The sequence below is a fragment of the Watersipora subatra genome, chromosome 5 (assembly GCF_963576615.1).
Source record: "Watersipora subatra chromosome 5, tzWatSuba1.1, whole genome shotgun sequence".
NCBI classification, from domain to species: domain Eukaryota; kingdom Metazoa; phylum Bryozoa; class Gymnolaemata; order Cheilostomatida; family Watersiporidae; genus Watersipora; species Watersipora subatra.
Window position 1 is genome coordinate 43,092,359 of NC_088712.1, and position 26,432 is coordinate 43,118,790.

Sequence of the window (26,432 nt, forward strand, 5' to 3'; positions counted from 1 at the left end):
TTCGGCCGAATATCACAGAATCGTGTGAGCTGTGCATGCACACCGAATTCGTCAACGAAACGCTTTTAATTGGCTAACCAATTTTTTTAGCGAGCACGATTCTAGTAGCTTTGACAAGTGGTATAGTCCAAGACACGTACGGCGACACACAATAAAAGTATCACCGCGATATGACTTTATACATACGATGCAACTGCCTATATGCGCTAGAGATAGCGACTGTTTTGTGCGACGGAGCTTTTGCTGCATAAAAAGAAATTATTATTATTGAAAAAGAAACAATTTATAGCTTCTAAAACATAAAAGAAAATACTGGATACACGATGAGAAGTTCCTGTCATGGTGAACCAACAAGAGAGAACCAACAATAGCGCATATAGGCAGTTGCATCGTATGTATCAAGTCATATCGCGGTGATACTTTTATTGTGTGTCGTCGTACGTGTCTTGGACTATACCACTTGTCAAAGCTACTAGAATCGTGCTCGCTAAAAAAATTGGTTAGCCAATTAAAAGCGTTTCGTTGACGAATTCGGTGTGCATGCACAGCTCACACGATTCTGTGATATTCGGCCGAATAAATACGTGAATTCTGTGAAATTTGTCAATTCGGTCAGATTGAACGAATAATTCGTTACGTGTGGCCGGACCTTAAGGCAGCATGTAGAGGGTGAGGGTAAGCCAACATATCTATTGGTCAGCCACTGCGACATGATGGCAATGCTAGCATGTCTCGACATGTTTTCGCCTGTTGATCCTTCCTTTCTGTCGAGGGCGCGATTCTGGATTGTGGTTTGGTTCAAGCCTGATATCACTTCAACATTCACATGTAGCTTTATAGAATCGCAAATGTAGCCATCTACACAAGCCACAACCAAGCCACAACCATAGAGAGTCTTAGTTGTTTTGGTTGACTAACTGCATGAGAGAGTATGATTCGATTTCCTTACTGCCAGTGTTTAACTGTTTAAATTGAAATTCTAGAGAATTATGCAAAATAATATATTGGCCCCAAGGTTGGCGCGAAGAATCAAATAGTTTAAATTGTTCATTAAATCATGATGTAAACCATGTTTTTTTGTTTTTGGAGAGCAAACATGATTCTTTTTAATCTTTCCTAATTTTGCAAAAATCATTGTTTCTTGACAAACGATCTTGTTTTTATGTGTATGTAACATATCTATACACACTCCTCTGTTATGAATTAGTACGTGTGATGGAGATAATTAACTGCTCACGTTGTACAATGCTACAGAAGGGCCTTTGAAGATAGGACTTGAGTTTATTTAGTAAACCTCAAAGCAGGATTAATTGTGAGGTAGTAACTGAATATGGTACAGCTTTCCCTTCATTACTCTGTTTAATGAATGACATTACGACCTCAAACTCTTTGCAGCAATCAGCTTATGTGCAACCGTTGAAGGGTATTCTCCACCTTTGATTTTGTTCATTCATACATAGGAAACTAGCTAGTAGGTAGTAAAAACCAGCAAACTGGTGTTTATATTTTCCATGATCAACAGCATCAATCACGCCTAGGAAGAATGTACACAAATCTTGATAATTTGATGTTTTTGGCTTTCATTCATACGTTGATTGAAACTTAGTAGGTGCCTCTGCTCCACTAACTTACATATAATTTGCACATTATTTATATGAATCTCATTGTTTTGTTAGTTTTCTGTTGTCTGTCGTTCGTGTGTCCAGTTATAGCGATTAAAATCTTTGAATGATGCGCACGGAATTTGAACTCGTGACATTCAAATCGCAAGACTATCCATCGCTTTTTTTGACGTCATCACCCTGTTTGCACATGCGCTCATCCACGACAAAGCCGCCATCTTTGTAGAAAACGATCGTCGTTCTATTGATTAATAGTATTTTTCAGTGTAGTTTTGATACTAAAATAAAAAATTTGCAAACAAAAGCATTGTTTGCAATAATCTTTTTGTTTTACTATTGTTGTATGGCCTAATTTGAAAAACATTTTTATTTGTGAAATGAAATTACTGCCAATAAAGTACTATATATGTATATATATATAATTATTTGCCGAAGCTTTGTGTTTTTAACGATAAAAGTTGTCCATAAATATGGCAGACAACGATAGAATGACATCACGAAAAAATGAATGATAAGCAAGTGTGCCTAACCACTAGGCTAGGCGCTTCTCATCATGCTGGAAGCTTTTACCATGTCTCTCCCTATCGTGATTGCACATGTATGCTTAACATGCAATTTTTATTATTCATTAGTATTACCTTTATCATTGATTCGAAATTCTTGTAAGCTTGTTTTTCTTTCTATTACCTATTTTTAAATTTGTAATTTTAAAATGCGCCGCCTCAATTTCAAATTTCACGACGCCACCAATTGCCGGTTGTTCCTAAGGCACTCGTTAAAACGGTAAAAGCTAAAAACGTACCAGTATCGTCTATCAAAACTTTGAATACAACGAGCTTCTGATGCAACAATAGCCTTTTTTATACACTTCTACATAAACATTTTTTAATAATTCAACATATTCATGCACTTTTTTCTCAGTTCAAATTATTTGTATCAGTACCAAATCATATTTTATTGTAATTTCGTTGTGTCAGACTTTATTTAGCCATTGATTGCTAATTTAAACACTTAACATTCACGTCTAAACGCTTTCACAGTTGTTTTATTTTTTCTCCTAATTTATTCGAAATGCGCAAAATGCTTCTCTCATGATGTGAAGTTTTAAAGTTAGAATGGTAAATGTTGAAATTGTTAAATAAAAGTAAATTTTCTGTGCAAAGACATTTTTATTACCCGAGCAATGCCGGGCATTCACCTAGTAATTTTATATTTAAAGAAATGCAAGTAGTTGTCAAACTAAAGTATTTAATTTACTAATTTAAATCTTGGTGTTCGTAAAAAAGCTAAATTGGATGCACTTTTTATTTTATTATTAATTAATGTTACTTTTTACTAGTGCTATTCTTTAGAAATTTTTTTAAAGCTTTTTTTCCTATCACCTATTTTTTTAATTTGTGATTTTCAAACGTACCGTTTCAATTTCAAATGTGCCTTTACACTCATGTTTTTGGTTTTGATAAGTCCGAAAAAGTTAAATATTTTCCACGTGGGCAATTTTATTATCTGTAGTAGGAATTGCCTCTACATTTTCTCTCTGTTTTATCAGACAGAGTATCAGACAAAGACAGTTCGATATCTCATTTTTATATTTGTATCAGTATCAAGAAGTACCAGTATCACCGATCAAAACTTTGCTGAGCTTCTGCTGCAGCAGTTAACTTTTTTATACGCACAATTCTACATGTACTTCTTATTTATTTGTTCTCTTAATTTATTGGAACTGCACAACAGAACTTTTCATGTGATATGAACTTTAAAAGTTAGAATGGTAAATGTTGTATATGTTGAATAAAAATAGATTTTTTGCACAAATACTTTTTTATTACCCGGGCAACGCTGGGCATACATTTAGTTAACTAAGCCTGAAAAGTGGATTTGCTAGCATTCTGATGTGCATTGTGATTCACAAACAATTTGCGTGAACAAAAATGAGTAAAAAACATCAAATGCATCAAAAAAATCATAAAACTTGAATTAAATCAAAGAAATTTCAATTTTTTTTTATAAATGGCAAAAATCATGGATACGTTTTTCCAAACCTGAATACCTTTAAGGCTTCAGTTAACTGAGTAGATTTTCAAAAGATTTAAATACAATAACTTGTGTTACTCATTGTCTTGAGGTGCTGCTTGTATGGCATTTATAGCTTCTTCTAACAGAGAACTGACTGTGTTTAGAATAAAGTATTTGTCTTGGAATGGCTTACAATGGCTTGTAATGTTGTCTGGCACTGTGATGCCAGACAACATACCACAGTGCTGTGGTATGTTGCTGCTCAGCAACTATTTTAACCCTACTCTCTGAGTATCTTTGTTATATTTATATGTAAATGTATTACTAATTTGCACATTTAACTGTTCCATAGAATGATATTCGAAAATAACATGGAATGAAACTAATTTTTCCCCTGTATTTATACTGATCGATTGGCAAGTTTTAGCATTATATTAAAAGATTAAATATTTTATTTAAAGGCAGCATTTGCAATGTTTTGAAATAGAGATAGGAAATTATAACGCATTTCCATGAATATGTGTGTTTTTGTTTATTCAAGTCTGAGTTTTCTGTTATATGATTAGTTGGTCTACAGTAAAACCTCTATGTACAGAGAATTCAGCATGTAAGCGTTGGATGTAAAATTCTAGTATGCCTAAATCTTAGATTTTACATGGATTGTTATTTTCAACGAAGGAGGTGCGAATTTTTTTGAGACATTGCAGTTTTGGAGTTGATACTAGAGAGACTAGAGAAATTGGGAAAAAGAATTTGCTAAAATAAAGAAAATCGTTTCGTTTTCACTTTGCTGCCTTCAGATCATCCGAAGGTTTTTACAACCAAGATTGGTGTTTGCGATTCGGTCCAAGTCTTACGACCTAAGTATATGCTGACCTGCTGCCAATGTCTCCCTAACCCAAGTTTTATAGCTGAGTCTAGTATCTTTACTAACATTACCTATGTTATCAAGCTCTGGCTGTTTCTCAGTGGCTGCCGCTGTGTGTGTAAACATGCCCTTATGTAATAACTTGCTGGCTTTAATCTTCAAGTGTTCATTTCATTCTATCTTTAGTATTTGTTGATACTAGCAATTCGTACGGCACTGATATTTGTATAGGGGTTATACAGGTGCTTTGAGATAAACCTCACGGACTCATTCACTCCCTTTAAATTATCAGAGTTACACGGAGAATAAGCTCTGGGTTTTCATGAGCCTCTTTATTTTGCAGATTTTAAAGAAAAAATGTGGAGTTTCTGTTGAATATAAATCTTTTTTATGTAAATTTATGTCTGGGATTTTAGACTCACTGATTCATAGCTTTCGGGTACTTTTGTCCGCAAATATAATTATTGGAAGATTTTGTTAACAACACATCTTTCGCAAAACCTTATGGCTTATGTTTATCGATTTTTAGGTTTAGTTGGTGGTCTACGTAAAAGTTAGTAAAATCATACTGGGGTACTATGTGGCGTGGCTCACTAAATATAATTCTTCAGTGGTGCAGACAACTCCTGTTTCAAAAGCTTATTCAAATGTTAGTCTCGTGAAGAGTAAGCCGATATCAAACACAGTGGACCCTTTCTACCTACAATGACCTTAGCATATGAATTTTCCAAGATAATATGGAAGGCTTGAGCGCATAGTTGACTCTGCATCTAAAGTAGTTCCCTCTGTATGACATTCAAATATGACATTAAAAACAATGGCATAGATAGATCATGTGTTAAATAAACATACTAGCGTCAAACCCAGATTTATTTTATTTTTAATCAGCTAACCTGAGGGTGGTTGTTAAGTAGTCTGGTTCTCAGGAACCAGAGGCAGTTATAAAACCAAATATTTCTGGCCACCTGGTGGAAGGTACCATGGAGTGAATGTGTGTGATGTTTAGACAAAATCGAACCAAAATTGTGAAAATGCTTATTGCTTACGCAAGCTACCACAAACACATACATACACTGGGGTATTATATTACTTATATACTTACACTATTACTTATATTATGGACACCAAATGTATAAATCCTAACTTAAAAAATTATATATCTAAAAAAAGGCGGTGGTTGATGAGTTAAAAATTAATAATAGGAGATGTTTATTGTTACTTTACCTTGAAGGTACAAAAATATATTTGTAACCACGACAGTGTGTAGGTGCAGAAATAAACACATAGTCGCTTTCTTTAACTTAAACTATGTGCACTATTACTATTATTGTCTTTTCATTTATCTGACAATTGTATTTTAAATTCTTAGCAGTTTCGTCACTTTCATTTTCAAAAACCATAGTGTCAAAAAACTTGAAAATGGTCTGTTGGAACTTACTGCAGATGTATGCTTAAATATTTGCTCTAACTTTGCACTTTTTTGTTAGAAAACATGTATTTTGCATTCGATTGATCATAGAGGTATGACTACCTAGAGTGACTGTCCCAAGCACAGGTGTGGCTGTGAGTTTGTACATAAGATTATGAATATAGTAGAAATATATTATGATCGTTATGATGTTTATGACATTGTGTCAGACTTGTTTGCTAATTGAAAGTTGACCTGACACGTGTCTTACTTATAGCTAAGCTGCATGCATATCTTTGATCATAATTATTAATGGAATGTGTGTGATTGAATGGCAGGGATTTGCTATGAATAGCATGATAATCTTGAATTTGTTTAAAAAAGATAGCTGAGCCATGAAATTACTACATAGAAAGGCATAATTCTAAAGGCTGCTATTAGCTTATAGCTGTATAGACTAGCAATAATATTCCAGGATTTGTATTTGCTGTAGTATGTACATATGTATAGCTTTTTATTTGCATTAGTGATCATCAGAAAAATTATGTTTTTCGTTACACATCAAAAGAAAAAAAAAGAAATCAGATATTACTGAGTGAGTTAAACAAATGAGTTTTAAAAGCTGCTAATCTAATGGTATTGCGGAGTAGGGGTAGTGAATTGAAAGTTTTAGTAATGTAAAGTTCATAAACTGACATATACGATGGCAGATGTAGTATACTGTTGTCACGGAAATAGAAGACGATGTTTGTCATAAATGTGGAAGGATAAATAGAAATATTCTGGGCATAGTTTACGCAAGCCCAGAATATAGCGTAAGCTATATTTGTAGCGTAAGCTGCAATCAGTCAATGCAGAGATGTCTGTCCTGATAAATCTGCCGTTTTATTTGTCAAACGGTGGGAGCCATGGCACTAATTTACAAACACCAAGGTTCTTCAATAAATATTGAACATATTCATAAGAAAACTAACTTACAAGGAGACATCAGCCTTCAGTTTAAATGGGTGCAATACAAATTGTAAAAAACCAAATATTTAGGGTATGATGACAGAAAGCGAGGTCAATCACTCAGACCAAATTATAACATATCTGCCAGACCAGTGACATAGTGTAAACAACATTCATTCATATCATACAGAGTGTAATCAGTAGCTAAGACGGCAGACAAAATAGTAGACCATGTCAGAATTTATCAAGCGCTAGGGGCGACATACAGATTACATCGGTGACAGGATGTGCTAGTCTTTGCGTAGTCAACTAAAATACTAGACAAGTTCAATGTTTGATCTTCAACGGAAATATGATCTTGAGCTCACCAATCAATTAGCTGGTATAATTAGCCAATTGCATTGTTTAATAATATTAATTATCAATAACCACCTTGAGGGTGGAATGCTGTAGAGTTATACTAGCCATTGTCTTTCGTCATGTTTGGTCTGAAGTTGAAAGGAAGACAAGCCTTAAATCCCGAGGTAGCTGAGTGCATGCTAGTTCTTCCGCCCTCTCTGATGTCATTGTAGATTATCTTATGCCTGTAGGCGTTATTCGGTACCACCAATATATATTATGTTAAGTTTTTGCTTAAATTGGTAGTCATGTAATAGAGCGTTACAAATTGTATTGCAATCTTTATAAAGATTGTTTTTTTCTTCTGAGCGTTTGTACTGCGATCAAGTTTTCGACATAAATCTTGAAAAATCCTAGCAGTCAGATAACCTAAAACAACAAACAAATTCGGGAATGATAGAAAAATATTTATACTTTGTAATGAAATATTTTAAAATTAGATGCGAATTAACCTTTAAAATCACCTTTAAAATTGTTGTGGTAACAGACTTTCCTGTTTGCAGTAATCATGAAATTGTTTCTTTTAAAGGTATGTTGGTAGTTTTAAAATATTCGTGATGATGATAAAATTTCACTAGCGAGCGCTGTTTTGGCATTAAAAGTGGTTACAGGCCAGAGAGTTCCTTGCTTCTTATTAGATCAACTGTCGCTATGGAGACAGATGTGATGCTGAAATGTGTTCAGTGTTGTTCCTTTTTCCTGAATACTTTCCATTGTTATAGATATTTGAAGATCTCGGGTCAGAGGTCCTAGAAGCAGCATTTGGTGGATACAATGCCTGCATATTTGCATACGGACAGACTGGGTCTGGAAAGACTTACACAATGATGGGTAAGTCACTATGGCTTGTTGTATGGTTCATATTCCTTGCTTTTATACATAAAAAGTTATTAAGTCGTGTGTTTGAGGTATGTTTAAAGTGAAGGGGTTAGCAGCATCCAACCTGCTTCATATCACCGGGATAAACAGACATGACTTTTAGTCTTTCAGCTTATGGATTTTTGCTTTGTCGAGAAGACAACTCTGCAAGCAAACGTCATAATCAGCATACTAGTTCTTTTCGCTTAAATAAATGAATTTATATTGCAGGATTTATATTATTAGTGGTGCTTTTAATGATACGTTTTAATAACTTTTTAATTTTTTTTGTTTTGGTCTGCGTAACCCCAGTTGAAACTGGCTCAGTTTTTTATAAACTAAATTCGCTACATTTTAAATTTAATTTTAATTAATACTTCCTGACAATCAGCGAGCTCATTGCTCAAAATAACAGGCATAAAGATACAGAACTTCTAATATGTGAACACTCAGCTGCTAGTGCAAGGCACAGAGTCGCAGAAAATGGAATAGAAGTGATCTGCCATACTAATTGGTAAAAAAAAGAGGAAACAAATCCCGATTTCATATTTTGTACTTGGTAATATGCAGTTGTTAATGCCATATTTGCCATAGTGTCATCTTAATTTACTGTAAAAGCATCGCCAAAAATTTGGTAAATTACCTCCAGTTTTCCTACTGGATTACTTGACTAGCTCTAGCTAGTACAATGGAATGCTTCAGGAGATGTTCAAGATGTGGGCCTCACTCCACGAATACTGCAGGGTCTCTTCTCTCGAATGGATGAAGCACAGTCTGACCCACAATCCAATGTTTCCTGTCGAGTGGATGTCAGGTATGATAGTGCATATACTCCGTACGCGTGCTCGTGGTTTTGCTGATCGATTAAACAAGCAGCGAGCAAACATCCTGCCAACGAAACAGGAATGTTTGCTTGTTGCTCCGAGATAAGAGGGGCTTGCTTATCATTTAACCAGTATCTGGGCCATAAACTATATTTTAACTTCTGTAGTAAAGGTAGCTAAGTGGGGTGCGTTCCCGCACGGGTTTGTATCAGAGTTGGCCCTAGGTTGGTCATGCTGGTTTGTGGTCACAGCCATTTAGCATGGGTTATGGCTCATTGGCTAATTTTGCTATCAAGGAGCACACCTGTTTACGTATTACAATGGTAACTCAGACATGTCAATACTTGTTTTCTGAGCTGAAAAAACTTAAAAGATGTGACCTTGACACTAGTATGATGCTAAAAGTACCCAAGTCGCATTTTTACAAAGTTAATTTAGTAAATATAAACGCCATTATGGTGTTTGTAGTATGCTGGTGTCACCGAATAGAAGACGATGTTGTCACATGTGTGGAAAGATAAATATGCACTAAATGTTATTCGCATATTTCTTACATGTATTTTATGTTATATAGCTCTATAGACTGCGCATTCCCAAGTAAATAGTTGCCTCTCATGTTATGTACACGTTCAGAGCTAAAGCATCACGATATGAAGATATGAACAAAAATTTACAAGTTTTCTACATAATTGATAATATTGCGATATATCATTAATCGTCTATTTACAATATCGAATCGTTTAGGGATTTTTGGAAATAGTGAATCTTTATTTGTAGCTAGCCGGAACATATTTTGCCTCATGTGTTTTGTACTCCATGCATCATGCACCAAGTTTGTGTAATGCTGAATCCTATGCCAAACAAGGCACCATACTTGTTAAATGTTGACCCTTGTTTGGTAATCCCTCGGGTGCTATTTAAAGATACTCACCAGTTGATAGCCGAGTTAGAAGCACCCGCCGTAGTCAGTGTTTGTCCAAACCTTCTTTACACACGATACATACACTCCTTTGATAAGCCGACATTTGTTTACCCATAGTTTGCTCTCTTTGCTAAGTGCACAAGTGCTTGCATATCTCATGTACGTTGTTCTGCGCTGACATTTGCACTAGTGCAGCTCAGTTGAAGTAACAGTATATAAAATATTTCATAACTTTTAATTGGCTAGCGGGAGTCTTACACAAAATTTTAATATATTATATCAGAAAGTGTCAACATTTTTATATCGTTACGATTGTTTTTGATGTTTAAGGTAATCCGATTTCCAGGATGTTTCAAGATTAAAATTGACAAAACTTGATCAAGTTAAAACGCCCAGAATAAAAATACGTGCCGAAACATGGTCACTAGTTGCTATAGTTCATGTTGGCAAACGCATTTTTCTTCTGTCAGTCTCTTTACGGCTATAGACTTGCTCTGAGCTAATCAAGTCAACTGCAATCAAGTCAACTGCAATCAAGTTTTGTCAATTTTAATCTTGAAACATCTTGACAGTCAGATCTCATCAAATGTCAAAAAACATCGTAAATGATAGAAATATACTGACACTTTTTGATACAATCCACTAAATTTTGCGTAAGTTCATCTTCAAGGGAGTTATTCTATTTAAGTAGGTCAGTTAGCCAGATTAAAAGTATGTCACGAGGACTGTTGTTAAACAAGGGAGAGTTGTTGATGAATGGATGACAAAATCTCTAAAAGACATCAACCAATCACCGTAATTCCATTTTGGGGATGTTGGAGGACAATATTTTGTTGAGACAAAACTCTTAAAAGGATAATAGTTAAATTGGCTGGATTGGTGTACGTACACACATTGTAAATGTTTTACTACTTTCCTACGTTAAACCTAAGGATATTAATAAATTTTCTGTAAAATTCCAACTCAGCAAGTCTTTTATGTAAATAAATGATAGTCGCGGATACAAATGTGTTACTCACAGAAAGATTTAAATAATGTTTATGAGTTGATGCCTTAACCTCTGATCACTTAGCTCCTAATTCTCCAGTTTTATACAAGAAAGCTACTATGTTCTGATGCTTCATCGTTACCCTTTGCAGCAGTAGTCGATTCCTTGAAACCTCAGAAAGTCGGAAAAAATTGTGCGCTACCCTATTTTATACATTTTGGTTTATTATGGTGTCAGAAAACTTTTACATAATTCCTGATTTATTCCGGCTGTTTATAGATAGGGATATACGCTGCCATTAATGCTTTTGTGAGCTTAGCTGCCATCAAGGGTGGAGTTGTAATCTCTTGTTAGTTTTTGGCTTCAAATTCAAAGTGTGTTCTGGTGAACTGATAAAATGTATGTGATTGGTTTACAAAATATAAAGTTTACAATTTCCAGCGACCAAAGGACTGTCTGCTCTTTGAAAAAGTAAATGTGTGTGGGAAACATCCTCAAAGGCTCAAATCATTGAATTGCATATTTCCCGACATGATCTGACCGATCACCAGTTTTTTTAGACATATCTATTACGATCTTTGCAAAGCACTCATATGTGTCTTGTCTTTCCTACCACAAGCTCAGTATTACTATATCACTTGAACTGTGTTCATCCTATGTAGCTATATGGAGATATATAACGAAAGAGTGAGAGACCTGTTACGACCTTCGGCCGCCAAGAAAGGTCAAGGACTCGAAAGGTATACTTTGAAGGTACGAGAGCATCCCAAGGATGGACCATACGTGCAAGGTTAGGAAACTATTTCTCCCATTTTTCGAATAATGAGATTATGTAGAATGTTCTCTTGTAATTCTCAGGCAAGCATGCGTAATTCCATTGGTTTTCACTAAATCGTGTCAGAACTGTGGCAAGTTCTTATGACTTTAATTGCATAAAACATTGCTCATTTTGTTTGCTGCACATACTCTCAGACTAGCTCACGCTGACTTTCTAGTAATGCTTTTGTTTAGTTGGACAAAGCCAGCCATATATTGCCATTGGTTGATCTTCACATTTTGAAAGTTTACTAATGCAATTGTGGCAATGTAATACTGGTAATATAAGTAATATTTACTTAAATGTTAATACTGGTTTTTAGATAAATTTTTGTTAATAATGAAATATATCTTTCTATTACAAATCTTTGATAATAACACTTTTTTTTGCATGGACTAGTAGAGTTATCTCTCCTGTCCGAACATGTGATACTCTAGAGTCCTGTTGGGGTTGCTAAATATAATTTACACAATGCTCAGAAGGCCAACCCAACACTTGTTGTCGTGGAGCTGCTCTCTTAGCGCTACACCGAAATGCAACCCCCTTAACTGAAACTGCTTCCATAAAATGGGATGTCTGCCTAAGCTGTTTGGAGTTGTCTGTTGATGCATTAGATAGTTACATTTCCACCATTCAAAACTTTCCCATTTGTTTCTTTTATAGATCTCTCAAGACACATAGTCAAGGACAATGTGTCAGTTCAAGCCCTGCTTGACAGAGGAAATGAAAAGAGGTGTGTATTGCGTAGCTTGCTCTATGTAGGAATCTGAGCAAAACAGGGGGTAGTGGCAAGCGTCTCGTAGTCACCTAGATAATTGGTGACGGTGCTGTACTGGGCCAACAGTGGTGCAATGGGGTAACAGTAGTGTAATTGGGTAACAGCAATTAGGTAACAGTGGTGTATTGTTACGACCATGGTGCAATAGGCGTAGCAGTGCTGACTTTAGAAAACTGTTGTGTAATGGCTACTTGTTGCAGTTGTAAAAATGTCATGCTGTCAATGGTCAACTTTCACTCGTAGTCATCCAATGCTGTCTGTGGTAATATGAAATTGTTCTCATAATTCTTATTGTTATTAATTATTAATAATATTATTAATATATTATTATTAATATTATAATTATTATTTAAAATTATTAGTATTTTATTTTCTGACCCAATTAACTAAAGTTAATCAATTCTCAGTTACTTATACTGTCAATTTCACTATGTGAGCTTTTTGTATATTACCACACGGATTCGTTCTACAAAAACAGATTGCATGTGCTATAGAGTTGTTCCCTCTTGATTTGCTCTGTGCTGTGGCTTACAGCATGAAGCAATTAAAGAGTGAGCAACTCTCAGTTGAAAAGCTCTATAAATGAATAAGTTACACATTTGTCTTGTAGCATTTCATTAAGCAGATTGATATGCGACATAAATTGGACCTTTTTGTTGGAAAACAAAAGTTCTCATTGACTACTTTGTTACTCATAGTAAATTTAGTCAATAGTCATAAATTATATATTAAATTAATAGTCATTTTGTCCTGATTCCAAATATGTTAATCCAACAGCTATAAAATTATGTTTTTGAATGATTATGTGGGCTAAATTTGGGACATTTCATTTTTGTAATGGTTGAATATATTTTTATTTATTATGTATTAATGTATATTATATTTTATTACATTTTTATTTGCTTATTTCAAGTGATATACAGTATATTTGTCATCATTAGCCTTCTTTGTTGCATCTAAGCAGATCTGCTTACCTCATTGGGAGGGTTATAGATGCTGTTAACAACTGTAATTTAATTTCGTAATTTAGTATTGTGAATAGATGAGCTATTAAAGAGCTTGTGAATTACTGGTGAGCAGTTTGATTTGAATTTGAGCAAAGGTCTCTGTCAAAGGCAGCTGCGCAATCACACTATCATCTTATCTATCACCTATGCTAAGAAATTTTTGATATATGAGTTGAGAGTTCATCTTGATTGGAAAACTTTGGAAATTATATATTTAGTGTATTAACTCAAACTGATAACCTACTATGGCTGACTGGAGTCCTTTTAAATAATGGCATTATTGGTCAAGTTGATTTGTGATTGGTTAGTAAAATACTTGCTTATTTTTATTGGTCAAACCATAACTGAGTATCTCCTGATTTATTCGGATTGTCTATGGCTATGTATTTATGCTGTAATTGACCCTTTTGTGAGATCAGCTGCCTTTAATTGTGAAGAAACTGCTTTTTTTGTTAAAGTTCAATTAACAAAACCTCCCTTTTTGAGTTTTTGGCTTCGAATAAAACTTTATTCTAAAATAATGAATGTTAAAATTGACTGTGATTAGATTAGAAAATAGAAATTTCACTGTTTTCATCCATCAAAGGATCGTCTGTTTTTTGAAAAGGTGGATTATCTATAAGAAACTTCCTCAAATCTCAAATGTTCATTGATTTGTGTGTTTCATTGTGTGTCACTCACTAAAAACGAATTTATTTGAATTTTAGTAAAATTCAATGCTGTTGTATTGTTATATTTACTGTTAAAGTTCAACAGCAATTATTAGGATGCTACTTGCTGGTCTTCTAATATAAGTCATCATGTTGTGATGTAGAATAACAGCAGCTACCCACTATCACGATCATAGCAGCAGATCTCATGCTATTTTCACAATAAACTTCACTCAGGCTAAGTTAGAGAAAGATCTCCCATGTGAGACAGTCAGCAAAATTCATCTTGTTGATTTGGCTGGCAGGTGAGTTGTCTCAGAGCTATTACTGTACACTAAATGTTTCCATGGAAATGTTATTCGCTAAGTTGCTTTTACATAAGGCCGATTTGCCGAGTTGTGTTTCTGCCGAGAGAGTTAGAATGGCTTCTTGTCTGTTTACGATTTGAAACATGTTTTTGCAAAGACCTTACACCCAACCGACTCAAACATCAACAACAAAATGTGTCACCTTTTTAGCCCATGAAATACAACATCGATATCCGTACCATTCTGTCGGTTTTTCAGCCGGCATAAACACATTCGAGTCACCCAGTAGCTACCTGTTATGCACATGTATACCTAATAATTGTAGTACCTTGTAATTGCTAATTGATTTAAATCGTTCTCATATGCATGCACCTTATGCTGATACTGCTATTTTTACCTGAGCTTTTGGGAGAACGGAATATACCACCATTGTGTTTCTGGCGCTATTGTGAGATATGATTGGTGATGGTCATTAAAATTGGCCCAACATATTATGCTGGATATCACCGACCTTGTTTCGGAGACTGTGACAAAGCCAATTTACAACCAATTGTTGTAAAAATTGTCATTTTACACCGAACTGGATTTGTCGGTGTGGATCACCTCTGATGAAATGGCCTTGCGTAAACGCACCTTCAATTCAAGTTATCTGAGTATTTCAAATATTGTGTATCTGAATAAAGATGCTTTGTTAAGGCCTACCTTTATTTTCATAAAACTATTTAACTGTGATTAATACCTTTCTCCTATTGTTTTCCATCATAGAGTTATCCAAATACATGTATATAGCTATACGACAAGTTAACTAAGGGAAACGAGGCTACAAGTTTATGGAACTCTGGCTTTAGTTGATATGTAGTATGTTATTCTAAATGCTAGTTTAAATTTTAATACATGACAGTTTAGAGGCTGATATATCAGTCTACATTGTAATTAAAAGGCTGATATATCAGTCTATGTAGTAATCTTAAGGCCTATATATCAGTGTAAGCTGTAGTCAAAAGGCTAATATGTCAGTCTATGCAATAGTGAAATGGCTGGTACATCAGTCTATAGGTATAGCAGAAAAGTGCAAATTGATATATTAGTGTGTTCGGTGGTCAAACGACTTACATGTTTGGCTTTTCTTTAGTGAGAGGGCGAACATCACAGACTACGACAAGGATCGGCTAAAGGAAGGAGCCAATATCAATAAATCACTAGTAACATTAGGAAATGTCATCAAGGCACTAGGTATGAGCTATATTTATAGGCGAGTTGTGTGTAGCCAGTCCTTGCATGAACTTCCTGTCTGTCTAAACAATAATGAGCAATTCTCAGTTTCCTGCTTTTTGAATTATGTACCATTATTAAGCTTTATTATAATCACCTTCCTATTAATTATCCTATAATCATTTTTTATTAAGCATTGAAGTTACACAATTACTGGAAGGAACATATAACTCCCAATTTACACATATTTGTTTACACAATTTCTACACATCACGTAATTTTGACTCCTTCAGAAAAGTCTTTCCATTGGCTCTAGTTAAATTCTACATAGCTAGCATTGCGGGCTTTTCCTGGGCCCCCTACATCAGTTAAATAAGAGCCACTAGAACAAAGTAGACTAGTAAATTGTCATACTTTGGTTTTGTTAGGAAGCACACTAACGGTCCGTTTAAAAATATGACCACTTTATGCATAGATATTGTATTTTTCTCCTACCACATACGTCCTGTTCTTTTTCACTGTAGATCCTCTCCAGCTAAAATTTCATCAATATATTTTGTTACGATTTGTTCAAATAAAATTGGTTGATGTAGTTTAAATGCATGAACTTTTTATAATCATCTAATCTTAACTATTCTAGGCAGTGTTCTGTCAGTCAGTTGTGGCGTGTTGAAGGGTTATAGGTCACATGACCACTAGACATCGTCCAATTGTACCTCATATTTCATCACTGGACTTCTGACAATATCACTTTTCACTTTAAACTTTACAAGTAAACCTGTCATGCCACCAGACCTAATAACCGTTGTCTTAATTAGTTGGAGTGTGAGTAGGCATGTGTGAGTGATTATTTTTGGTGTGAGTAGGCAACTCCAGAGATTTTTATTAAAAATTTTATAAATCTCTGTTTATAAATAGACTGACAGTAAGCCCGACGTTAGTCAACATTTTTTTCCCGTTTCTTGTTAAATTACTCGACTGCTTTCACAGCAACAATCCCAGAATACGTTTATTGAATGCAGCTGGTCGAAGTGCATGCGAAGGCGCATTTTTGAGTTTTAATCGGAGAGATTGTGGCTCGTTTATATGGAAAACAAAAATTCTAACATTGTTATTTGAGTTCGGTGTTGCTCGGATTTGTCCCGCTTTTGCGCAATAAATAATCTGTAGGTATTGTGTGGAACTCTGGCAGTCTGCTCCTACAACTCTTCCATCACGCTAGAATTACTTAACGTCACGGAACATCACTTTTATTATAGTAAAAATTATTTTGCAAATTCACAAGGTGCTCAGTTTAGAGCAGTCGGTAGAGTGTTAGTATCGTAGGATGAATGTCATGAGTTTGAACTCTGAACATAGAAAGAAATCTTTGATCACTACATTTTAATCAACACCTAAATTATTACTTCAGTGCGGCTGTATCAAGCAAGATCACAAGACTATCAGAGCTTTACACGTACCCTGGCAGGCTGATGCACCGTGAGAGAAAGTCATATTTGATAACTACGCACACAGTTATTCTGAAATGTAGTGAGGTGTTCAAGTGGCGCAGTTGGTATTGTGCCTGGCTGTAAGCTGAGTGTTGCCACACCGAATCCCGTGCGATACGATCTTTTTTTCCAGCATCCAACTGCAACTTTGGATGGACGAACACGCCTTTTATAGTAAATATTTAGATATAGATTTTACTTCCTGTAACTCCCTTATTTACTTATGAAGTTTATGTCTAATAGCCAGTCAGTGAAACATAAAATTTGGTGGTTTCACTACTGCTCTAGTTTTCTCAGACTTTCTACTCACCTCCGCTCAAAACTTCTGAATGAGGTTAATAAATCAAACAGTTTTATGCTATGGCTATTTTATGTTTCCCCATGACAAGACTGACAGGGTGCCAGTAATAATAAAAAAAGAGAAGAGACACGAGGCATTATCTCACCTCGTGGTGTAACGAGGTGAGTTAATTCTTCAAAGAAGAAAAACAATGTAAATAAAAAAATTCTATTTCTCTCTCGTTTACTGCTCTGTTCGACCTTCTGATACACTCTATAATCACTCACTGTGCTTGTTGCTCCCGTGCAGAAGTCATCCACTACCGGACATACCTCGAGAGAAATGGTAAAATTTGATGTTCTGGTTTATCTGACTTTTGTTTGATCAGCAATCCTTTCTAGTGCATTTTAGCTCTGCTAGCTACTCTCCTGTATTCCTGCCTGTCATGTCTACGTTGCCTAGCGTTCTTCCTTTACCTAGTATTCAGACTAATAGAGTGAACATGATTTTCACAGGTTGCTCGAGTGGAAGATTAATCTATTGAGAGGTTAAACATCAACTTACACAAAATCTTAGATTTTATCAATAAGTATCAGTATGTTTTAATTATTTGTGATGATTTTTTGTTTGAGATGGCCTCACTGCCAGGATGTTTTAAGATTAAAAGCGAAAAACTTGATTTCAGTTTAAATTCTCAGAAAAAATATGTGACGACATGACAACTGCTATCTGTCTAGTTATTGATATCAGCTATTTTTTCAGGCTGCAGCGTTACGCCTTTCTATTTTGTCGATCTCTTAGCACCTATAGATGTTATAGTTGCACTTGCTTGAATCCGAACGTTTTCACTGCGATTACGTTTTGTCGATTTTAATCTTGAAACATCCTGGCAGTCAAAACATTAAAAAAACGCAAACGATGGAAAAATGTCGATACTTTCTTATATAATGTTCTAAAATTTTGTGTGAGTTCATCTGTTCATATGTGACACAATTAATATCGAGTGATTACTTTGTTGATTAATGTATCCTTGGAGTAATCTCGCGAGATACTAACTAAGCTATTAGACAATTAACCTTTCAGATTAATAGCCTAGTTACGCTTGGTTTCAGCCATTGTAGTAGCTAGTGACATCATTAGTTTTGCTTTAGCTGGAAATTTGTGTCATTTATTATCCAATATGAAATGATGACCGGTTCAAGAACAGCAGTCATAGTTTGATTTTATATAATTGCAGGTTGGCTCATCGCAAATTTTCTCTTCGTGGTGCAGATAACTGCTAAACATTTCTATTGTTGTATTGTGAATCACATTAACAAGTTACCGGTAGTTATCATCAGTTTGTTGTATTCAATTTGTAGTTTTTAATCTTTAATGCCTACATATGCTTAGGCGGGAGGGGGAAGTCTATAATATGTGTCCGCTGAACACCTCATTTCCATTTTAGTAGCTCTATTTACGAAAAAATAAAATTGTGTTGAATTACAAAAAAACTTTTTATGATTTATTTGATTTTCTTATTCAGTGTCTAGATCTGCTAGTTTTATCAATAAAAGTGACATAAAAAGCAAACCCCCGTTAGTTTTTGGTGCGCTTTACTTGTATTAGTAGATTCCATCTGGTGGCTTACAAGGACTTTCTGGGTGGTCAAATTGACTTCCCAGTATGCTAAATCGATTATCTGTTAGGTACCAAGGTTGTCTGTTTTAAAGACTGAATGAGTAGCTAAATACTCAAATTATGCTGAATCCATGGCACTAAGGCAGTTATTGGAGTATATATATATAGCCAGCATTGCGCAGACTACTCCCTCAGAATATTGCAGGGATGTAGTGAAATGTTTGGTCAGTGGACATTCAATGAACAGATGAGTGTGCTTCCCTTTTGTGAAATCACTGCAATCCTTTTAAGTATATAGCTTGAGCTAGACAAATCACTCACATAAAAATGACCGACTTTTTTTAACATAAGTTACAGTTATTTCAAATAGATGCAACTTCATTTTCTGAGCTTTTTGCGAGATGGCTTTTGCAAAATTTACAATCTTAATGAAATTCTTCCAGCTCCTTTATTCATTGGATTAATAGTTCTAAAGTTGTCCTTGTATACACTTCCTGCTTGCTCATCTTCATCATTCTCCACTATCTATTTTTATCTTTTAAATAGCATCGTTCAACAAACTTGAAAACTTGTCATTCTTTCCATTTACATCTCGTTTCTATGTTGTATCTTGCAGCAAATCAGTCATCCAATTTTGCTGTCAGTCAAGAAAATCTTTCTGGGTCGCTGATGGGGTCAGCTCCATGCCTGCTATCCAATAGCGATCTAGCGGCCAGAAGTGCTAGCCCTGTTCCGAGGAAAAAGACCGGACAGCTGTTTGTACCCTACCGAGACAGTGTTCTCACCTGGCTACTAAAGGACAGTCTGGGAGGCAACTCCAAAACATTTATGATTGCTAGTAAGTGATCTCACACTGCACTGAGGGTGAAAGTCCATGCAGTAGACTCTCCTACAACGCAAATCATCTGTTCCAAGAATGTTCATGTTATAAGAAGCGTAAATTATGTGTAAATAGCCTAATCCATTCCAAGATCTTTCCAGAATCACCCCTTATCATCTTTCAATATGGAAATAACTAAACTCAACATCTCATTTTGATGACTATCCAGTAACTGTAGTATTATTGGTTTTATATCGACGTCTTTTTTTTTCTTATCACTTACCTGTGGTTTAGGGTCCATGATTACAGTAATTTTAACGGGAGCGCACACCTTCAATGTCAATTTAAATCTTTTTTTACCTTTTTGCAGCAGGGTCTATCTTGCAAAGAAAAATAGCAAAATGTTACAAATGTCTAAAATAGAGTAAATGAATGTATATAATATATACCTCAAATACCTCTGTATGTTGTTTTTTTCCCCAAGTAGGATTTTTGTCATTTAAGTCGAATTTGAGAATTGGTGCTGATTAGGCGCATGACATTATATGGAATTTATTATGTAATACAATGCAAAAACTTTAACCTAAATTATTTACGTTAATTAGAACTTATGTTATAGGAGTGTCAACTGTATCTACTGTTATAAGTGTGTGTCTACTGTATCTAGTATTACAGCCTTATAGGGATGTGTGTCTACTGTATCTACTGTTATAGGTGTGTGTCTACTGTATCTAGTGTTATAGTTGTATGTCTACTGTATCTACTGTAATGGATGTGTGTCTACTGTATCTACTGTAATATATGTGTGTCTACTGTATCTAATGTTATAGGTGTGTCTACTGTATCTACTGTTATAGGAGTGTGTCTACTGTATTTACTGTTATAGATGTGTGTCTACTGTATCTACTGTTATAGGTGTATGTCTATTGTACATGTATCTAGTGTTATAGGTGTGTCTACTGTATCTACTGTTACAGGTGTGTGTCTACTGTATCTACTGTTATAGATGTGTCTACTGTATCTACTGTTATAGGAGTGTGTCTACTGTATCTACTGTTTTAGGTGTGTGTCTACTGTATCTACTGTTATAGGAGTGTGTCTATTGTGCTGTAGTTATTTTCACTCTCGTATTCAAATAGTACTTATCTCCCAGTTAAAACACACAACAATCTACAATCCCTAATCTTTAGAGATGTATAGGAGTTCTATTAAGGGTTCAAGTTGGTTTTGATTTACATCCCATTCCCTTGTCTACCTCGACATTTGAGTGTCCCAACATTTGAGAAATCTTAGATCGGTAGGAAATTCCAAGGAAATTTTTTTCTTGAGATTTGAGACAAACTTGAATTTACGAGGTGAATCTTTCTGCGGCCGCTAGATGGGCCGAGTATGCGAACGGACGCTTACGAAACAGCATCTCTTGATCTTTGTTGTCGAATCGAAAATGATTTCAAAAGGCCGGCTAAAAGTGAAGGTTAAAAGCGAGTCGGAATTTGAGGCCAGAAGAGCAAAGCCGGAAGAAAATAAAAACTGAAAATGAAGACTAAGTTATAATTGAGTTTACTGTACGATTACAACTCAATTTTAATTTTGCTCGTAGTAAGCTAAATTCATTTAATTTGAATTCAGCATAACAAATTCTATCTAACTTTATTGTTTTAGCAATGATCGTTCTAACATGCAGAACTGATCTCAGAATGAATTAACTCCGCATGAAAAGTTCCAACGGTAAAAAAGCGTCTACTTTCAAAGTTAAAATTTTAGACTTCAATCACATGATCCTATTCTGAACATCTTACAGCCATTAAAACTTATGTTGGTAGCATTGAATGATTTATCTGTTCTAGTCCTCAGCGGGAATAATAGCCTGTTGCTAGTCATGCTTTTGTGGTTGGCTGACCTCAACTAAATATTAGAGCAGAAGTTGTCAAAAAGAGAGAAAGTTTGAATTTATAACAGAGTATTTATCTCTCCATAGATATTTCTCCCTCCAGTATATACTATGCAGAGACCCTCAACACTCTACGCTACGCCCAAAGGACCAAGAGCATCATAAACAAACCGACAGTTAACGAGGTGAGATATTCATCATGTCTCTTCACTTTTATTATTACTACTATCAGCCTGTCGGACTAGTATGCTGTGAGTGATTGTCAGGTGTAATAAATATACATACAATTATTCTGGTGAGTCAGTGGACGGTCGATCGGAGCAGTTATTAGAGTATCGGTCTACCATGTTAAAATCTGGGAGTTGAAATTATGTACGAGGTAATTGTTTTTCAACACCCAGCGATGGCTTCAGACAGATGGGCATGCACGGCCCTTATTATAGTAAAAACTTGCACCCTGACAGTCTAGTGTGCCATGAGTCATCGTCAGGTGTACTGATAAAGCAATGAGAATGACTATTGCACAATTACTCTGAAACAGCTGAAGGTGGTTGATTGACACTGTTGTCAAAGTGCTGGTCTGTCCAGTTGAATGGTGTGAGTTGAAATCACATGCGATGCATTCTTTTTTTCAAACCGTGGTTTTTGATAGACAGCAGGAGGACACGACCCTTATTATAGTAAAGATGGATGTTAAAAATCGGGGTATTGAAAATGTTTTTTTCAAAATTCATTTGCTGATAAGTTTGTTCTTTGAATGAAGCTTATTTAAGTATCTAAGTATTACTTGAATGAATACTAATGTTTCTAGTTTTAGCTGATTGAGTAATTTTTAAATAATGTTTTTTGTAATATAAAGCTCTATGAACTATTGTACCCACGAGTGTGGGACTGTCAAACTGGCTATCTGCAAGTCAGCTAGTGCCGGTCGATTCAATCCACACACTGTTTTCTTATATCACTTTAGTTGAGTATACTTGAGATTCAAGATAGTTTGATACGTAGTGTTGTACGTCTTTGATATTTGGCTGTAACGTGAATTAAATCGTCTTGGTTAGTGATAAACTAGTTTATTCTTTGTGTAAAGTCTACGTCTTCTTTTTAGGATTCAAATGTGAAGTTAATAAGAGACCTGAGAGGTGAAATAGAAAGGTTGAGACAACTCCTCGTCACCTCCCACATGGTGAGTTTTAAAGGAGTATAACTAATCTCTCATATGAATGTTTAGTATACAGACAGTGAGTAGTCACGTAACATCAAATAGCATGAATTACTAACAGAGAGTGTATCTTTTACTACCATAACAATATAATAACATATAATCAGAATATTCTAATCAGTAGTATAAAATGCTAGTAAAGGTGATTAATAGTAATGTCAGCAGGTATTAGTACTATTAGAGAGTACATACAGATGAGTATATAAGTTACTACCAGAGTGCATTTGCAGTCGTACCATAGGGTATACAGAGTATCACTATAGAGTATATAGGGTTATCACCATAGAAAATATAGAGTACCACTATAGAGTATATAGAGTATTACCATAGAGTATATAGAGTATCACCATAGAGTGTATAGAGTATCACTATAGAGTATATAGAGTATCACCATAGAGTATATAGAGCAGCACCATTGAATATATAGAATATCAACATAGAGTATATAGAGTATCACCATAGAGTATCACTATAGAGTATATAGAGTATTACCATAGAGTATATAGAGTATCACCATAGAGTGTATAAAGTATCACTATAGAGTATATAGAGTATCACCATAGAGTATATAGAGCAGCACCATTGAATATATAGAATATCAACATAGAGTATATAGATTATCACCATAGAGTATATAGAGTATCACTATAGAGTATATAGAGTATCACCATAGAGTATATAGAGCAGCACCATTGAATATATAGAATATCAACATAGAGTATATAGAGTATCACCATAGAGTATATAGAGTATCACTATAGAGTATATAGAGTATCAACATAGAGTATATAGAGTATCACTATAGAGTATATAGAGTACCACTATAGAGTATATAGAGTATCACCATAGAGTATATAGAGTACCACTATAGAGTATATAGAGTATCACCATAGAGTATATAGAGTACCACTATAGAGTATATAGAGTATCACCATAGACTATATAGAGTATCACCATAGACTATATAGAGTACCACCATAGAGTATATAGAGTATCACCATAGAGTACCACCATAGAGTATATAGAGTACCACTATAGAGTATATAGAGTACCACTATAGAGTATATAGAGTACCACCATAGACTATATAGAGTACCACTATAGAGTATATAGAGTACCACTATAGAGCTCATGAAGAAAGCCTGAATGTTTCCACTATATGTTGTATTCATATCTTATTCAGCGTACTTCCACTCCAGTCCCTGAACTGCTATATTGTCAGTCATACAACTCGACCTCCGATCGCTTGCACAGAGCCAAGGTGGTATCATGTGTTGTGATTGATTGTCATCATTGTTGCATGCGGTGGTGGGAGTAATGCCCTCTCTCCTTTCCACTCTACTAACCCAATCTTCCATGCTTATATCATGATTGGAAATGTATTTCTTTCTTGTTTGTGTAAACCGCGTGATGAAGCGTGTAAAGGTTGATTGTTGTACAAAGTGTGCTCGCTGTAGATTCCATCTCGTAGTTACGTTTTAACATTACAATTATTCATCATGGATGACATACTTCCTTGCAGTTTGATTGTTGACTTACTACTCTAATCGAATCGTAGGTAGTATATGCAGAGTACATGATTACACAAGAGTACCCTCACTGTATCCATGTTTCTAAGGCAGGCTCTCTGCAGCAGACTTGTAACTGCAGAACTGCGCCAAATACATTAATTTTGACCAGCAGTTTTCTCAATGGTTTTTCATTCTCTGTCTCACCAAATAGATGCAGAAAATATGTCTAAAGATTTTTGCTGCTACTAGTGGGCTGTATTCAAAACCAAGTATTGTACTACATACTGGGATCATTCATATCACTTAAATTTGGAAGAACTTGTCAAATGACACTATTTGAACTTGAATATAAAAATGCTAACAACTGATCACTAAAACGCAGCAAATCAATCACTGTTATTTTGCACCCAAAACAAACATTGTAAATACTTAATATTTTTGTAATATTTTGAAGCGATCACTCAGTCTGCCAACTAGATTGGTTTATGAAACGACAATCGTTGTGAAATGTTGCTCCTATTCTACTTTCTTATCAAAAGAACTACACGCTAAAATACATCTTTGAAGGGCTAGTTAATTACTTCTCTAGGGAATGTTTTTGAAGAGTGTCGTGATTAGTTCTGATAATTCTAAAAGGTCAAAGTTCATGTTTGCCACCTTTTGTGTAAAAATATTGCAACCAGCAGAGCTTGCATCTTCTGTGAACTAATATCATGTATTTGAAAGATATGAATCAGAGTGTAGAAGCTCACCTTTTGAGTAGATTTTAGCCCTATAAAGAAACAATGAAACACTGAAGAGCAAGATATGATAATCATTTCTCATATCTTGAGGCTGCTCATGTCTTTCTTGAGTTCTGACTATGTTTAATTTGCTGTCTGTTAAGATTGCTTCAACTCTTTCTCATGCTTCTCATCACTTCACGAAGATTAAATGATAGATTCTCCCTATATATGTAGATTCATTGACTTCTTTTCTTGTAACAATTTGTTTTTATGTCGCTGTTTAGTTACCATGGAGCCATCTTGTTTCAATGGTGCCATCTTGTTTCAATGGAGCCATCTATTTTTCTGGAGCCATTTTGCTACTATAGCACAACTTGCCCACTATCTTTTCTCTGTACAGCAACTTATTATTATAGAACAACATGTTTTATGAAACTATTTTGTTTCTATAAAGCAACTTGCATCCATGTTTGGTACTGTCTTTTTGTCTCGTTGTCCTCAATAAGATTTTAACCTTGTTGATTCACAAATTGACATTCCTCAAATTGCTTTGATGTTGTCACTAAAAGGCACAATCATGTTATTGTGCTTTTTCATTAGTCAAATCTTTCCTATCATTGCTTAGCTGTAGACTCTTGTAACTTATATCAAATGATAGAGACAGGACAGATGTGTTACCCTTCATTTATTTTCTGAAATGTTTCTGTTTTAGCGAGATTACAAATTTTTGCTTCTTTCAACTGTTTTCGATTTCGAATGTTTTTTGTGTTCTTGCTAAACTCTTCAAAAATATCCTCAAGTCGTAACTAAAGACCAGTGCATACTGTATCACAGTATGTGGGTAGTAATTTCACACTACATCGGCGATCGTCTGTGATAACATGTTTAACACTATCGCTCACCACACTGTGGTGCTCATTGCACAGACTGTTGTGGATGCATGATATCGGAAAGTTGGACAAAGCAATGTTTTCCTATATAGCTGCATTGTCTCGGCGATGCCATCGGTCTGCGGTATACTTGCATGTAGTCTATGAATAATCGCTGAGAGGATAACTCCGACATAATGCGGTGCATGTGTGCCAGTCTTAAGTTATGCCTAGCTAAGAGACATATTGTGTTGGATGCAAAGTTAATTACTTATATTAACCAGGCTGTGTAAAAGAGGAGACGGAAACCTCTAATATTTCTATCATGGTGCTGGCATCAGTCCAAGTAAATTCATGCTTAGCTATTTAGATGTATCTT

The 26,432-nt window shown here is 35.1% G+C and overlaps 1 protein-coding gene across 1 annotated transcript in view; it reads left to right on the forward strand.

The window, feature by feature from the left end:
- LOC137397383 (kinesin-like protein KIF16B) overlaps positions 1-26,432 on the forward strand; it is a 39,008-nt gene that overhangs the window by 12,160 nt on the left and 416 nt on the right. Inside the window, exons 4-12 of the mRNA XM_068083674.1 lie at positions 7,987-8,095; positions 8,825-8,936; positions 11,519-11,646; positions 12,337-12,406; positions 14,273-14,413; positions 15,549-15,649; positions 19,635-19,856; positions 21,817-21,914; positions 22,835-22,912. Of these exons, the coding sequence (XP_067939775.1) occupies positions 7,987-8,095; positions 8,825-8,936; positions 11,519-11,646; positions 12,337-12,406; positions 14,273-14,413; positions 15,549-15,649; positions 19,635-19,856; positions 21,817-21,914; positions 22,835-22,912 (1,059 nt within the window). The remainder of the gene's footprint in view (positions 1-7,986; positions 8,096-8,824; positions 8,937-11,518; positions 11,647-12,336; positions 12,407-14,272; positions 14,414-15,548; positions 15,650-19,634; positions 19,857-21,816; positions 21,915-22,834; positions 22,913-26,432) is intronic.